We start from the raw sequence: 14033 nt of genomic DNA on the forward strand, positions 1-14033 counted from the left end.
CTTCTTCACTGATTCAAAGCTGACAGACACCGAACCGACTTCCCTGATCTTTCTTTCTTACCTTGGCGCATCTTTGAATGAGCATTACGAGAGGATCGATGATCATCTGCCCATTTATAACGATACCTACATACCACGTGCAGTGCGGCTCAAGCAATGCTCCTAGCTAAGAAATTCTGGCAGACCCATCGTTACTTCATTGGCTGTCAGAGGGCAGGGTATAAGGTATTTTTCGGTCATTTAAATTTCAAATTCCCCAAACTCCCCTGGTGGTGTGGTGCTAGTTGCCCCGTTCTTGTAAGCGACCCATACCAAAAGGGTGGATGAGATCCTTGAAGTCTCCATAAAACATGCCAATAAAAAGAACATGGATTCCGACAACATATCCAACCTTTCCCGTTAACTCTCTGTGTGGACTTCTATGGTAAACTCGGATAAAAACCACGCTCCAACCCCGAGTCGAGATCCGACATTTTAGTGCCCACATGTGGTGTCACATAAAATCAAGTGAGAGAATGGAAATTAGGGTTTTTGAGAGTTACTAAACAGTTAACTCGTTGGGTGGACGCTTAGTTCAATACAGAGCGTAGTAAATACTGAACAGTAGGTCGTGCGAGGCATTCAGGGATTTATTCACCGTAAACACGCCACAACAAGGAGGTCATTAATTTGATGTCATGTCCTTGGAGCGTTCGCAAGATGAGGCTACAATTAATATGCAGGCCTTCCAAGTGAAGGTGTGAACTTTGAGTTGTGAGCTTGCTTGGTTACCTGGTTGGAGCATCAGATATTGATTGCTTGGCATCCAGGACTTGATCGGACTCATTGATACTGTCTAAGAAGGTCCCATTAAAATGTCAAAATAAACCACTTATCTACGTACTAGAACACCTATTCAATGTCATGGGTGCGTCAGAAAAAAGCCTCTCGCTCAAGGTTGCTGGGTTCTTCCTTGTTCTGATATTCGAACTTTTACTCTATGGCCTCGTCATCTCATTTGCCAATCCTATTAGTGTAACTCGTGGAAATGAGCCTCAATTAGTGTTGGGCATTTATCCATTTCTTAGGGCACCACTCACATCTAATTTGACCCTCACGACAGAGGAATCATCACAATTATGGCCAATGGTCAGTGGAGTGACCAAACCATGTTTGTACACATAGTAAGTAGTATCTAGCCACTGGCTAGATATCTTAAGGCATCTTAACGGATATTTATTGATCGATTCAAGATTCCAACGACAGATGGAAGTGGCAAAGTCGAATTCAAGATTTGGTTTCCCCCCCCCCCTCCGTTACCAAGCAAGGGTGGTTCGGTGGGATTATTCCAGGGAGAGCCTTCTCCGAAAAATGTGGGAAATGTCGAGTTCAGGAGTCAAAATAACTTTTCAATCGATAAGAATCGTCCATTTTCTCGGCCAAAAGCTCACCGCTCATTTGAGTAATTGGACGATGGCCAACTGAAGACGGGATCCAGTTTGGTCAGTTTGTCCACAGATCAGACGATTGGGACGACGATCTTTGAACAAAACTGGATTCTCCAAGTTTGATTCTCGTTTGATGGATGACTGTAATTGCTCCATTGTGGCTTTAACAAGGTGCTCAAAACTCAGGCCAGGTGAGTTCGGAGGTGTCTGAGAATCAAATCCAGATGTCATGTATGTTATTGAAGACATCAGATACCAGTAGGAGGAGCCAGGCAAGCATGTCTTGAGAGGCTCCTCGATCGTCCAGAATCTCATGAACCTGATGACTAATGAATCAAGCATTCCACTCGCGAAGGATTTAAATTCCGATGCCTGAGAAAACGACGGAACGAGAGACGAGAAACGGTAGGAAAAAAACGGCGTCTCGTTATAATTCATTGGTCGACCAAATTGGACCAATTCTTGGCTCTTTTCTCGTCTTTTAGGTGCATGCACTCATCTAGCAGAAATAGAAAAAGCCGTTCAAAATTAGGGAATCTCTCCTCCTCTGCTTCTGCTTTGTAGCGGGCGCCGTCATTTCGAAAGCTATAACAATGAACATTGAAGTTCGTACTACTCATGTACATTGTACAGCACGCCACTTCTGAAAGACTGTAGTAGTACTACTACAACTACTACTGCTATAACTCCATGGTTTCTGTTCTGCATCGACAAAGAGCTCCTCTCAAGCATAAAGCTGCCTACGAAAGTGGCATTAGACAATTATGCAAATTGTCTTCATTGCAAAAAACGGCAAATTTTCTCGGATCGGGCTGGGCCTTTTAAAAACCCGTTTAATGAGAAGATTGCTCATTAAAACATGCTGCACCCATCCAGCCTCAATTCCTTTTGGGAGTTCATGAGGCAAAAATATTACTGTAGATATCCTTCTTCCCGACCAAACATTTCGACGTTGGCTTTCAAAGTGTAGTACTGCTCGTGAGTTTGATCATTTCACTGTGGCTCGACCCTGTATTTTTTATGCCAATTCATTTCGAAAAATAGTACAATGAGGAGAGAAAACGTGGTGTTCAATTGACCCTCTATTAAAGGAGTCAATACATTCATATTTATATTGATAGAGGTGTGGTCGGGTCGAACGTAGTTTCGTAGGTGGATTCAAGGGGAGAGTGGGTAGACCATTAAAAAATGGTGAGCAAGTCCAAAAAAGCGAAGAATAGCGATAACCAATTAAGAAACGAAAGAAAGGCGATTAGGTTTCCTGTCTCTAATTTTTGATTGTTCTTTTCTATTTTCAGTGATCTCAGTGCGCAACGTGAGCTTTCGACAAATGCTCCCCATGAATCTGCCCAGTGAAGCGGCCTTGGCGGCCAAAGATTGGTCGGGACGCACGGAATCCGTCATGGTCCCACCAGTGGTCCTCATGGAGAACATGGAGCGAGGTGGGGGAGCCAACGTGGTATTTGTGATGATCAAGAATGGAAAGCTCATTGTTAATGAGGATCCCAATCGCGTTAACGACTCTGCAATCGATGACAGGTTCGAACTTAAAGAAACCTTTTAAATAAACCTTGTTTCCAAATATGTTTTAATTTTTGGATGTGTTCGTCCTCAGTGTGCGAAGAGAACCCGTTCATGGGGAAAGCCTAATTTCCGATGCCAAGGAGCCCGTTCCAAAGAACATGATTTCCCACGTGCTGAGCGTGGCCTTAGGGGGACCCAATGCCAAACATCACGAGCACTTCCTGCCTAAGACGTCAAAGCCCCTGGAGATCACGTTTCAGCACCTCATTCCCAATGTGACGAGTCCTCAATGTGTGTTTTGGCATCCTCGACAACAGGATTGGTCGTTGGAAGGTTGTCAATTGGTCAAGACCAATCAATCTCACTCGATTTGTTCCTGTGAACATCTTTCATCCTACGCTTTGGTGGATGGAGGGCCACTGGCGGATCTTAGCCACGATTGGCCGTGGTGGATGTGGATCGCTATCATCTTGGTCATTAGTCTGGTCAGTGTGGGGATCTTCATCCTCTTGGCTTTCATTTGCATCGTTTGCAAAAGACGGGTAAGTCCGTGGCGACAGACACATGCATTCGCGTCAACCAACTCTTTTCACCCGGACACTTTCCATTTGCATTTTTGCAGAGAGGCTGGCAGAAACCCTTGAAAGATGAGGCCATGGAATCTCGACCAGGCCTTTGTTGTTGCTTGAAATCCACCAAAATGGGCACATCCCATTCGGATAGCTTCCAAGACCATCATGATATGTTGGAGAGTCCCACATTCCATCAAACCAACCCAAGACTTCGTGACGCTCCCGGGGGTCACTTGGATCGTGGCATGGTAAGTTCTTCCTCCTCTCCGGTTCTCAATTTACCTTCCTGAACAATTTATTACCTAACTCAAGGATAGTCTGTATCATACTAAAAAATCAACCGTTTTGCGGAGGTCCCGACTTACTAAATTTATTGATCTTACTTCGCTGCATTGTTCCATTTCAGCACTTGACACTGCGACCGATGATTTCCAGTCCTATGCCCTCCGCGGATCCTCCGCCGGATTTGGTGCGAATGCAACAGTTCAACACGCAGCCATTTCCCCAAAACACCGCTCCCAGACGTAACAATCTGCACTATCAGCCTCAACCTCAAGAGGCCACTCCTTGGCATCATCACACCACCCGACCCACCCCATCGAATGCGGCCGCTCGAAACAAATGGCACGGACCCGGGAGTTCCAAAGTGGTGGAGACCCCGGAACGACCCCTCCTCACGGATTTTCCCTCGCCGGGACAGTTCAGCAATACCAACCATATTTATATGGAAGTCCAGGATCCCTGGCACCAAGGTCATTACGACATGGATCCCAATTATTCGCCCACCACCCTGATGAGCCAACACCAGCCCATTCACTTGCCCATCATGGTGGCGGAGAGCTCGAATAGCTCGCAGAGTAGTGGCTACGCCAGTGCCACGTTCCAGAACCAGCAGCAAAAGATGCCCACCGTCCCCACTGGACGGGATGAGTCTCGGGGGGGTTCTAGTCAGGTGTTCTCGATCAGTTCCCGGGGACATCATCCTACCAATGGCAGGTTGACCTCGTCGTCCCGCAACCGACCGAATAACCTGTCTAAAGGAACGAACGGTCGAGCCAAGTATCAATATGCGGGTCGGGAGGACCATGGTCTGCGGTCACCGGGTTCCATGTCGGTCGAGCAAACTCAGCTCATTTAGTAACGCTCTCCGTGATATACCACTTCATGAAATGTGAACCCATTACTCAACTTGTCCCATTTTTATACACACTATGATGAATCCGTTACCTGGAACAGATGTACTTTTGTCAAACGTGCGTAATATGCATTATTACCATAACTAATAGCATCATTACGATGATACTGATCAAAAGGAATATGCAAATTTGTTACATTCTCTCTCTATCAATAGAGCTCAAGTGGATGAATGCATCGCTATGTGTGTCTCCCAGAAATATACTGCAACTCAATTGTTCTAGTCGACTTGCTGCATGTGCCGTTTGCCATTTGCCGTTTGTCCGTACCGCCGTTTCCCACGTCAAGTAAGACTCTGGGGAACCGGGAGGGATGCCTTCCATACAGTCCTTCAAAAAGTTATATATCTTTGCGAACTTTGTGTCAGTCTTGCAAATTTGCGCACCAGGAAAGGCATTCAAAAACCCCTAGGAGAGCTGAGAGTATGCAAAACTTAATTTCAGCGAGACAAATGCACTTAAATTACGAGAACGGCACCCGTAGGCTGACGAGGTTGCGCAACTAGATGTAAAAGTACCGACGAGATCCTGTTCTGACCATATTGAACTTCCAAGATCCAGAAGAGAACGATAAACGTTAATCTCCACCAATTAGTTGGCGGTGCTCATTTTTAAATTTGTGACAAACTGTTGGTAAAGTTGAGATAGAGACTTTAAAGGTTGTTAATATCGTGCTAGGTTAGGTTGGGTTAGCTTAGGTAAGGTTAGATTAGGTTTGATTAGGTCAGGTTAAGATTTAAAAAAGTAGCACCGCCAACTAATCGGTGGAGAATAACGTTTACAAAGAGAAACACTGTAGAAAACACATTAACTTTAAATATCTTGGAAAAAGAGTCGAAAAATTGCCAAACGTCAAATTTGAAACGCAACATCTTAGATCAAGTTTCTTCGGCGATCGATATCTAGCCCAAATAACTACCATCATTATCTTGGCGTAATGTGGGCTGTATAGGCTAGTCAAGTAAACGCGTTCATGAACAACTGACGTTATTCCAAGGAGAAAATCAAAGACAACATGCCCAACCAAACCGCACTGTGCATGCATTGGATTTTGACATTTTTTCCATTTTTCATGCTTGTATAGGCAATTAGCCTTGTCTGTGTTGAGCCAATTTGATAGTGCGTTCACTGATTAACACCAAACATGCTCATTTAGTAGGGTTTTGTAACACAACTCGCTCAAAATCACTGAATTATTGAAAATTCAATGGGCGAATGGTGCGAGTTGACTGTGATGTTTGTCTTAGTTCTCTCTCCCCAAAATACCCAAAACCAGGGTGCCGGACCACATTTTTTCTTGAATTTCCTTTACTTGACATCCCCTATTACCTTCAATCCTCCAAGGTTGAAATGGATTATGATTCTATGTAGAACCGCTTTATCACCGCCTATCTCTAGTTCTAGTCACCCTGCCCATGTGTTGCTAAGCGCGTGCCTTCCTTCGATCCACAACAAAACATTCATGCCATGATCAGCTGTTCTGGAGCCTCAACCAAGGTAGTAATCGTAGGAATCGTAGGACTCGTTGTTCTTCAGAACAACAAAACACAAACATTCAAATCAACCCCACGGATGATGCTCAACGGAGACGCTATCCAAACATTTTCCATTTCATTGCCTTTCTCAGCCATGGATTATTGACCCCTCATGAACATCAGCATGGAAGGAAGCGGCGTTCAGGTGACCTCATCGGAGGTTTCCCTGACGGGCAATCCCATCCTGGATCTGATCCTGCATCCGGAAGTCGATGTCGAGCGATTTATCACCTGGTACGAACTCCAAAAGACACGCAATCAAGTGAGTTTCACGGCACTGGTTTTCTCCAGATGGCCATTGATCGATCTAACTGTGAGCTTTTTCTAGCGTTCGGCCAGTGTGAATCGGGTGACTCAAGCCTTTGGCGAGAGTCGTTCCATGGATCTCAAGATGCTCAAGCCCGAATTAGCCTTGATCGTGATTAACTTTATCCGCGATCAAGCTGAGAGGTAAGATTACCAGCCACATTGGCCTAGTCCAACTAGCCGAGCTCGATTTATAAGAGCTATTTGCCCATTTTCTTTAGGATCTTGACCGAGAGTCAAAGCTGTTATGATTCTCCGACTAAGAAAGCGCCCTTGACCGCCAGTAAATACGATTATGCCTCTCCTATGAAGGCTTTGCGTTCTGCGCCGAATGCGGCTGAGCGAGAAAAGGTTAACAAAGCAGGGACTTCGAAGGTCGAGGTCAAAAGCGAAGGCAAAAAGAAACGCGTCCAATTATTTTCCGCTGAACGTGACCTGGATCAGGATGAAAACCTCGTCGATGTGAAGGTTTTGGCCGAAGGCCCATCTCAGCTCAAGGATGAGGATCGGAAAGTGAATCTGGAAGAGCGTCTCAATGCGGCATCGTCGTCTAACACGTTCGAATTAAAGATCCTGACGCAGGATAAGACTCGAAAACCCGTGACCAATCGTCGGAGTCTGGATTCCATGAAAGATAATGTCCAACATCAATGGGAGAACAATCGAAAGAAGATGTCGAAGTCTCAATCCGCACCCAAGGTTAACTTGAGCGATTTCATCGTGGAGAAGAAGCCCAAAAAGAATCGTAAGAATGGTCAGAATCGTCAATCGCTCTCCCCAAATGCGACACTCAATTCGGGCGAATCTCGAACCATTCCGGGATTGAATCTCAACCAAGAGAAAAAGAGGTCCAAAAGTCCCCCCAAGTCCAGGTCATCTTCGGAAGAAGACAGACATCACTCTAGAAAGACGACCTGGCCTTTGGAGGACAAGATGGCCACTCTGCAGGAACGATTTTCTCCAGCTTGTCCAGCCCAAGATTCGTTTGAAAAGGCGGAAGTTTGGAGCTCGATTGCAAATGGTTTTGACCGAAGCGAAAGTTGTCATGAAAATGTAGTTGGACCTAAGGTGGATGAACCTGTTGGCAAAGTTCCCGCCACGCCTCGGAAGAGTTCCAATCCTTTTGGCGATGAGCAAGATTTTGCTCCGGCCGATCCCGATCAAGTAACTCACAAAGCGGATTTAGATAAACTTGTGCAGATCTATAGCTACTGTTTGGACCGAAACATGGTTCCCAATCCAGCTGTGGAACTTTATCTCATGACGGAATTGCTAGTTGTTCGGGAAATGAACGATCCAAAATCGGCGGTAAAAGATGAATCTCAGTTAAAACTTTTGGACTCGGTATCGAATTGTGTTTACTTCGCTGTCAAGTTCTTTGAGCATCAGTCGGGCCTTTTGGAGTTGCTGGAATGGGATTATCTTCGATTTTTGGCCCAGAACTCGCGGATTGAAGCGTTCAGCTCAACCTTAATGGAAAAAGTACAGACGTGTTTTCAAACTCGGGCCAAGAACTCCCAAGAGAATCGCAAGATGTTCTCCAAGGACAGAGTTCTGGAAACTGTTCGATTCCAAATGGAAACAGACAATTTGCAGAACTTTCCATCCGACAGGCTATTCCAAGATTTCAAAAAACAGCGTGATCTATTCTACGAAATCTTGCGTGAGGACGAAGAGCTATCTGAAGATTCCAACGAAACAGCTACATCAACCTCGCTGAATGAGCGCCAAAATATCGGGAAGAAACGGACTTCCACCCCCACCAAATCCGAGAAAGCCATCGTCAAGATTCAACAACTGGTGAACCTGCAAAAACATCCGGTGAATCTGCTCCACCTGGCCCAACTGATCCATAATCAAATGATGTCTACGTGTGTCGCCGAGGCCTTGGAATGTCTTTTCGATGAGGATGATATCATTGATAAGGGTCTGAATCCGCGTAAATTACGCCAACTTCAATCTCGATTTGAATCCCACGAAGGCGGACAATCCTCGTTGGTGGGTGGAATTCTGAAACCCAAATTTCCGGGTTCGCAAGAGTTCTACCGGAAATTCATTCAGAATTGCAACAGCTTTTCCTTCGTCCAACATTTGAAGAATTGCTTGCTTCAAACCATAGAAACCCACGAGGCCACGTCCTTCACTTTGGACGACTACCAATCATCAGGTAGAATGAACTAATTTTTCTCATAACCATGAATCTTGGACCCCCTTCCATTCATAAAACTTGTCTTTTTAGGTCCGCGTGTTGAGCTGACTCCCAACGATTTCGCTCAGTTCTCCACGTCACTTCTCTCACTCAGAATCTCAGCCAAATTTCTGGGATTTATCGAATCAATGCCTTATCAGTGTTCGTCAGAGAGTTTGTCAGAAACCATACTGTGTTCCCAACTCAAATACCGCTTAAAGGTAAGCCCCTATACTGACAAAAAGGGGCCAACTTGAAAGTAATCATCTTTTTTTTTGCATTTGTACTTTCAGCTTCCACAACCGTTGGATTTGCATCACTTTCTGAAAGAAAGCTTGCGACAAAAGCGTCTCACTTTGACTTTACCTTGGATTATAGAGTATTGTTGTAATTTGGACCCGATTGCACAAGAATCCAAGTACTATCAATCTTTCTTCACATTGCTCGTTAATGTGTACAAAGTGGTGTTGATGCCGCTCAATAGCGACATGTTTCCAATGAATCGTTTCATGCTGAATCTCACTCTGGGTTGCTTCTTCGAAAACCCGTTCATTCCACGAGAGCTGTTCTTCAATTTTCCGTCCCATTCCGAATCCGTTCTCCAAAGGATTCTACAAGGTGCTCCAACACGATCCATCGAGAAACCCCTGGATCAGTGTGTGTTGATTTCTCCCAAGTTACTATTGATATGTTGTCCGTATCTGTCTGAACTGAAGAAAGTCGCGTCCCAATTCGAAACGGGTGTCAAGATCCTCAATGAGAGCCACAACATGACCATGCTGAATATGAGAAGTGACTTAAGAGCTCAAGGAAAAGAGTTTGCCAGCTCCGATGGTAGACGACGGGCTAATTTGATTGCTATCAGCGAGTTCACTGGAGTTCTGAGAGATCCGGCTTTCATCTCGGACAACGACTTGAAGAAGCAAAAGGAGCACCACTTCTTTTACAATCAGCCTCCCTCATTGAAAAAGATTGTGGACTTTGTTCATGATAGAATTGCGTCCAAAATGATCAACTTCCTCATTTCCAAGAAGATTCCGCTTGAGATGAGTCGGGTCCAGGATCATATGAAAGAGATCCTATCAATGGTGGGCATGGGAATGCATCATCCCGTCGATTCAAATTCAAGCGAACTCAAAGTGATCAAAGAGGACCTCATGGATCAACTCCAATCCCTGGCCAGTAAGTTCTTCACTAATCCCACATTTTTAAGAAAATGTTTGAAGTTTATCTATTGAATCCATTTTCAGAGGTGAATCGGAGGTCCTTCTTCAAGTCTGTTCGAGCTGAGGTACACAAAGAATGTGTTGCCCTGTCAAAACAGTCTTTAGATGCTCTCCTTCCCGATGACGTGTCTGATCGAGCTCGAGAGACTTGCGTTCAAATTAGCGTCACCAGAACATTAGACGCCATTGCTCGCTGGATGATTGAAAACATCACTAATGGTAAGTTCGACCTTTAGAGATCAATCTTCATTACCATCAATTGATATGATCTTGTGCGTTTCCAGATTATTTCTACACGGAAAATAGGAACGAATTTGACCAACTGTGGGAGCGATTCGTCAAAGGCGAGATGGGTAGTAACCCGGACATAGATGAGAAAAAGAGTGGTTGTCTCTTGAGCACTTCGGATAATCCGAATAAACCCACTCTCTCCGAAATGATTATAGAGATCAAGGTAGTTGATGCTCGTAGTATAGTTAGTACCCTTTCTTAGTCTTGTTTGGATCCCAATCTTATTCAATATCGTTTCACCAATGCAGACCTCAATCAAAGCCCTTCATTTGGAGAATAGTGACGACCAACTGTGTGCTGATGAAGTCCGTGATTGTTTGGCCCGAGTTTCACGAGGGCTCTTAGAACCTCTCGAAGAAGTCTCCGCTCACATGCTCTCGTCGTTACAGATGAGCACCGTGGATTATTCGGTCTATTTGCGTAAGTGTCAAACCAAGTCATGCAGTTACACCACAGTTCGATTGATTGATATCTTAATTTGGAATTCAGTTGCCAATGCTCCTCGTTGTATGACGCCCAATGTTCAAGACGACTTCGTCCAACTTTGGACAGGAAGTATGGAGCCTCCGAAAGATTTGGTCACGTACATCTCGCCGTGTAATATGGAATTGTTGCGAAAATCGAGAGATCCTCGGAATACCTGGATGAAATTGGAACCGTTCCTCATGCGTCTCCTTAAATCCGGATTGGTTGTTCCTATGGTGCTGGAGACGCAATGCTTACAACTCTTACGAGTTCAATGGCCTGTGGTAAGTTATTCTTTGTTTCAACTCCTTGTCCCACGTTCTTTTTTGAGATTACAATCAATCACGCTTTTATTTCAGGACTTTGTCAAATCATTCGCTAGCTGCATGAAATCTGTGATGGAGAGCTGGAGTAAGACGCAATATGGTGCCACAAAAGATAACAGCTTTGGCGAATTGGCCGATTGGATGGTCTGGTTTTGGCAAGATTTGGGAGATTCTTACCTGGATGAATACCCTTCGCTGTAGATTAAATCATAACGTCTGGAAAGCAGTCTTCCTTCCAACTTGCTCAAGTAAACAGTATACACTCATTCCCCAGGAGAGCAGTTTTTTGTAATATTTACATTATTTTGATGAATTAAAAGCACTCGCTGAAACTGATCGTATGATTTTTTGGAGCCTATAAATGAGAGCTGGTATAATTTCCCGATGAGATCGGTAAAGCTAGTCAAGAAAAAACATATTTTGCATCAATATCCAAACAACCTAATGACTAAAATGTTAACCAAAACGACCAACTACTTTGGGAAAAGCGTTGGAACCATAAACGTAATAATTACAGACATTAACGACGAGATTAAAAACTCAATTGGGAAACATCCCCAAGGCCTGATGGGATCTCGACAAAATATATCTGGTTTTTCTTTGCTTTAACTACTACAAAAGTTGTTCCAAGTCTACTTAGGTACGGGCATTGTCCCAAATCTTGATTTCAAGCCAACATCACCCTAAAACACAAAGCCAGAGTGAATATGATAAAACAAAATTATAGACCATTTTAGCTAACATGCTTAATATACCAGTCGTTACAGACTACAAAGGTTGTATTCTTACAAAAAAAAATCACCGCATTCCAACGACACAACACGGCTTTCACCCAAGGCAGAGCTGCACCACAGAGTGGTTCAGTTCTTTGACGGAGGAGTTTCCGTCGATGTTGTTTACGAGAACTCAGCAGCGTTGCAAAAATCCTTTGATTTAGTGCCGCATGAACATTTATTAACTTGGCAAGTTCCAAACTATGAGAATATCTGGACAGATGCTTGTGAAGATTTCCTGTTGGATCTCAGGTCTAAAGTGAAAGGCGGTGTTAAACGGGCGTCGAACGTAATTGGAAGAGGTCACGAGTGGCGTAGTCCAAGGGAGCGTCCTTGGACCAACCCTATTTTTCGCTTACAATGCGGATTTTCCAACAACATTTCAACAATGATCATCTCGAAAGTTTACTTTAAGTACATTCGCGGATGATATAAAACTCGGAAGAGCTTTAGAAACGAAAGGAGAAGACAATCAAGCCCTTCAAGCTGATATAAAAGAACTGGTCCGGTGGGCACAAGTCTTCTCCACTTAGGATCGAAGATCGGAAAGACGCAAATTCGACCTGTTCAATAATATAAAAATCTCGTCAGTATCCAGAAAACCTGAAGCCTCAGAAAGGCCATCACGGCAAGTGTGGGACAAGTGAAGAGAACATTTTCGGTGTGGACAAGGCCTGCCCAAGTGGAGATATACCTACAAAGCAATTCTGTTCGATGAATAAAGATCTTGAACTGCCACAAGAGCCCAGAAAAGAGCACTAAAGTCATTTTCGGAACTAACAAGTCCATACAAGGACACACTGAAACAAATGGGACTGACGACACCGGAGGAAAGGATGAAGAAAGAGAAGAGAGTATAGAGGTATTCAAAATGATCCAAACACAGACCGATGTCAAGAAATATTTCTGCACGAGACTAAATGCTTGTTTAGTATGTCAAGAACTTCTAGAAATATGGACTGCCAACGAGCTTCCCGCCAAATCGGCCTGCTCTTGGTCATAGCAACTCTCAGCCATTTTTCGAATTAAAGTAATTAAATAAGACACGTAGATCTCTTCACTTGAAAGTAAGCCATTTTTATATTGTTTATCTGTAAAGTGGTTCGTTTCAAAGTCATATTGTCAAAATCTTATGTAGCTGACCAAGAGCAGGCCGAAAATTCGAATTTTATGTAGTGTTTGCTATAAAACTTTGAACATATCTCCTGAGTTTCCTAAGCAAAGTTTTGGACTCAAATTTGACCAAGTTCATCTACTCGTATTTAACAAGATTTTGCAGTCGTATGAAGAGGTTATTTGGAATAACGTGATCAGTTTATGAGACAGGAAATTCTTGCTTACGTTCGCAATCCACATCTCATCTCTGGAAGTCCGGGAGTACGTATGTATAACTCCCCCAATGGAGACAAAGGGGTGCCCGTGACTCTCTAAAGTCATGAGTACCGGCAAAGTGTCAATATATAAAAAAAAACTGTTGAGACAAATTTAGCAAAATCAATATTCCGGAGACTTATCCATTTTAAACAAATCTGTCTATTATATCTTGAACATAAAACCTGAACAGGTTCCGGAAGATTAAATATGACTAATGTAGTCTCTAGATTCTAGATAAAAGCTACTCGTTTGAGTAAGAATGGATGACATTCGTGGCTTTAAAAGTATCGAGACATTGCTTTATATGACCGCTTCGGAAGTCTTGTCACAGATCAATGAATAATGCGTCAAATATGATTTCTTGTTGCTAATAATTTCGATACTTAAATTCTAGCAGCGCTAAGCAACTTTTCATCAAAGCACTTTTCTATGTGCTTCCTTCTAAAAGCCTCAACAGGGAAGTTCGTCATTTAGTTTACAATACTATAAAAGTTGATCTGCACTCAATTTGCGAATTTGTTTAAAGATGTCATCTAAAGAAGTGTTCCATTAACTTCTGGACGAAGTTATATGAAAATTAGTGCATTTGTTAAGACACTCCATTCCCACAAACATTTTTATTTTGGTTGTTTTTTCAATTGTTTCAGTAGTACTTTCCTATTAACTGATGGAGCTACCTTTCTTCTAAAGCTCTTCTAAGACCATTTTGAATAGTACGATTCAATTTATTTCAATTAACAATTTTGGGGAAGAAGTTGGAAGTTTGACAAAATATGACAAGATTATCCATGGCTTCCTAAATTATTTAGCTAGGGGGAGTTCCAAGGCCAATT

The 14033-nt window shown here is 43.5% G+C and overlaps 2 protein-coding genes across 4 annotated transcripts in view; both read left to right on the forward strand.

The window, feature by feature from the left end:
• LOC131886793 (latrophilin Cirl-like) overlaps positions 1-4945 on the forward strand; it is a 50775-nt gene extending 45830 nt beyond the window's left edge. For all 3 annotated transcript variants that reach the window (XM_059235196.1, XM_059235197.1, XM_059235195.1), the window contains exons 6-9: positions 2726-2966; positions 3043-3493; positions 3574-3771; positions 3930-4945. In XM_059235196.1, coding sequence (XP_059091179.1) covers positions 2726-2966; positions 3043-3493; positions 3574-3771; positions 3930-4661 — 1622 coding nt within the window. In that variant the 3' untranslated portion in view covers positions 4662-4945. The remainder of the gene's footprint in view (positions 1-2725; positions 2967-3042; positions 3494-3573; positions 3772-3929) is intronic.
• Positions 4946-6200: 1255 nt separating this feature from the next.
• Positions 6201-11385, forward strand: LOC131886812 (codanin-1-like). Its single transcript, XM_059235219.1, has 10 exons — positions 6201-6513; positions 6580-6701; positions 6779-8724; positions 8797-8966; positions 9039-9927; positions 9996-10190; positions 10256-10425; positions 10511-10682; positions 10752-11011; positions 11087-11385. The coding sequence occupies exons 1-10, from the start codon at positions 6364-6366 to the stop codon at positions 11252-11254; spliced, it is 4242 nt and encodes a 1413-aa protein (XP_059091202.1). The 5' UTR covers positions 6201-6363; the 3' UTR covers positions 11255-11385.
• The last annotated feature ends 2648 nt before the right edge of the window (positions 11386-14033 follow it).

Source organism: Tigriopus californicus, chromosome 9 (assembly GCF_007210705.1).
Source record: "Tigriopus californicus strain San Diego chromosome 9, Tcal_SD_v2.1, whole genome shotgun sequence".
Taxonomy (NCBI): Eukaryota; Metazoa; Arthropoda; class Copepoda; order Harpacticoida; family Harpacticidae; genus Tigriopus; species Tigriopus californicus.

What these genes read in the sequence shown, in the direction of transcription:
- LOC131886812 (XM_059235219.1), top strand. Translation starts at nt 6,364, where the DNA reads ATGAACATCAGCATGGAAGGAAGCGGCGTTCAGGTGACCTCATCGGAG. An exon ending in GATTGAAAACATCACTAATG is followed by an intron (nt 10,191 to 10,255) that starts GTAAGTTCGACC and finishes GTGCGTTTCCAG; the next exon opens with ATTATTTCTACACGGAAAAT. An exon ending in GGATTATTCGGTCTATTTGC is followed by an intron (nt 10,683 to 10,751) that starts GTAAGTGTCAAA and finishes TTTGGAATTCAG; the next exon opens with TTGCCAATGCTCCTCGTTGT.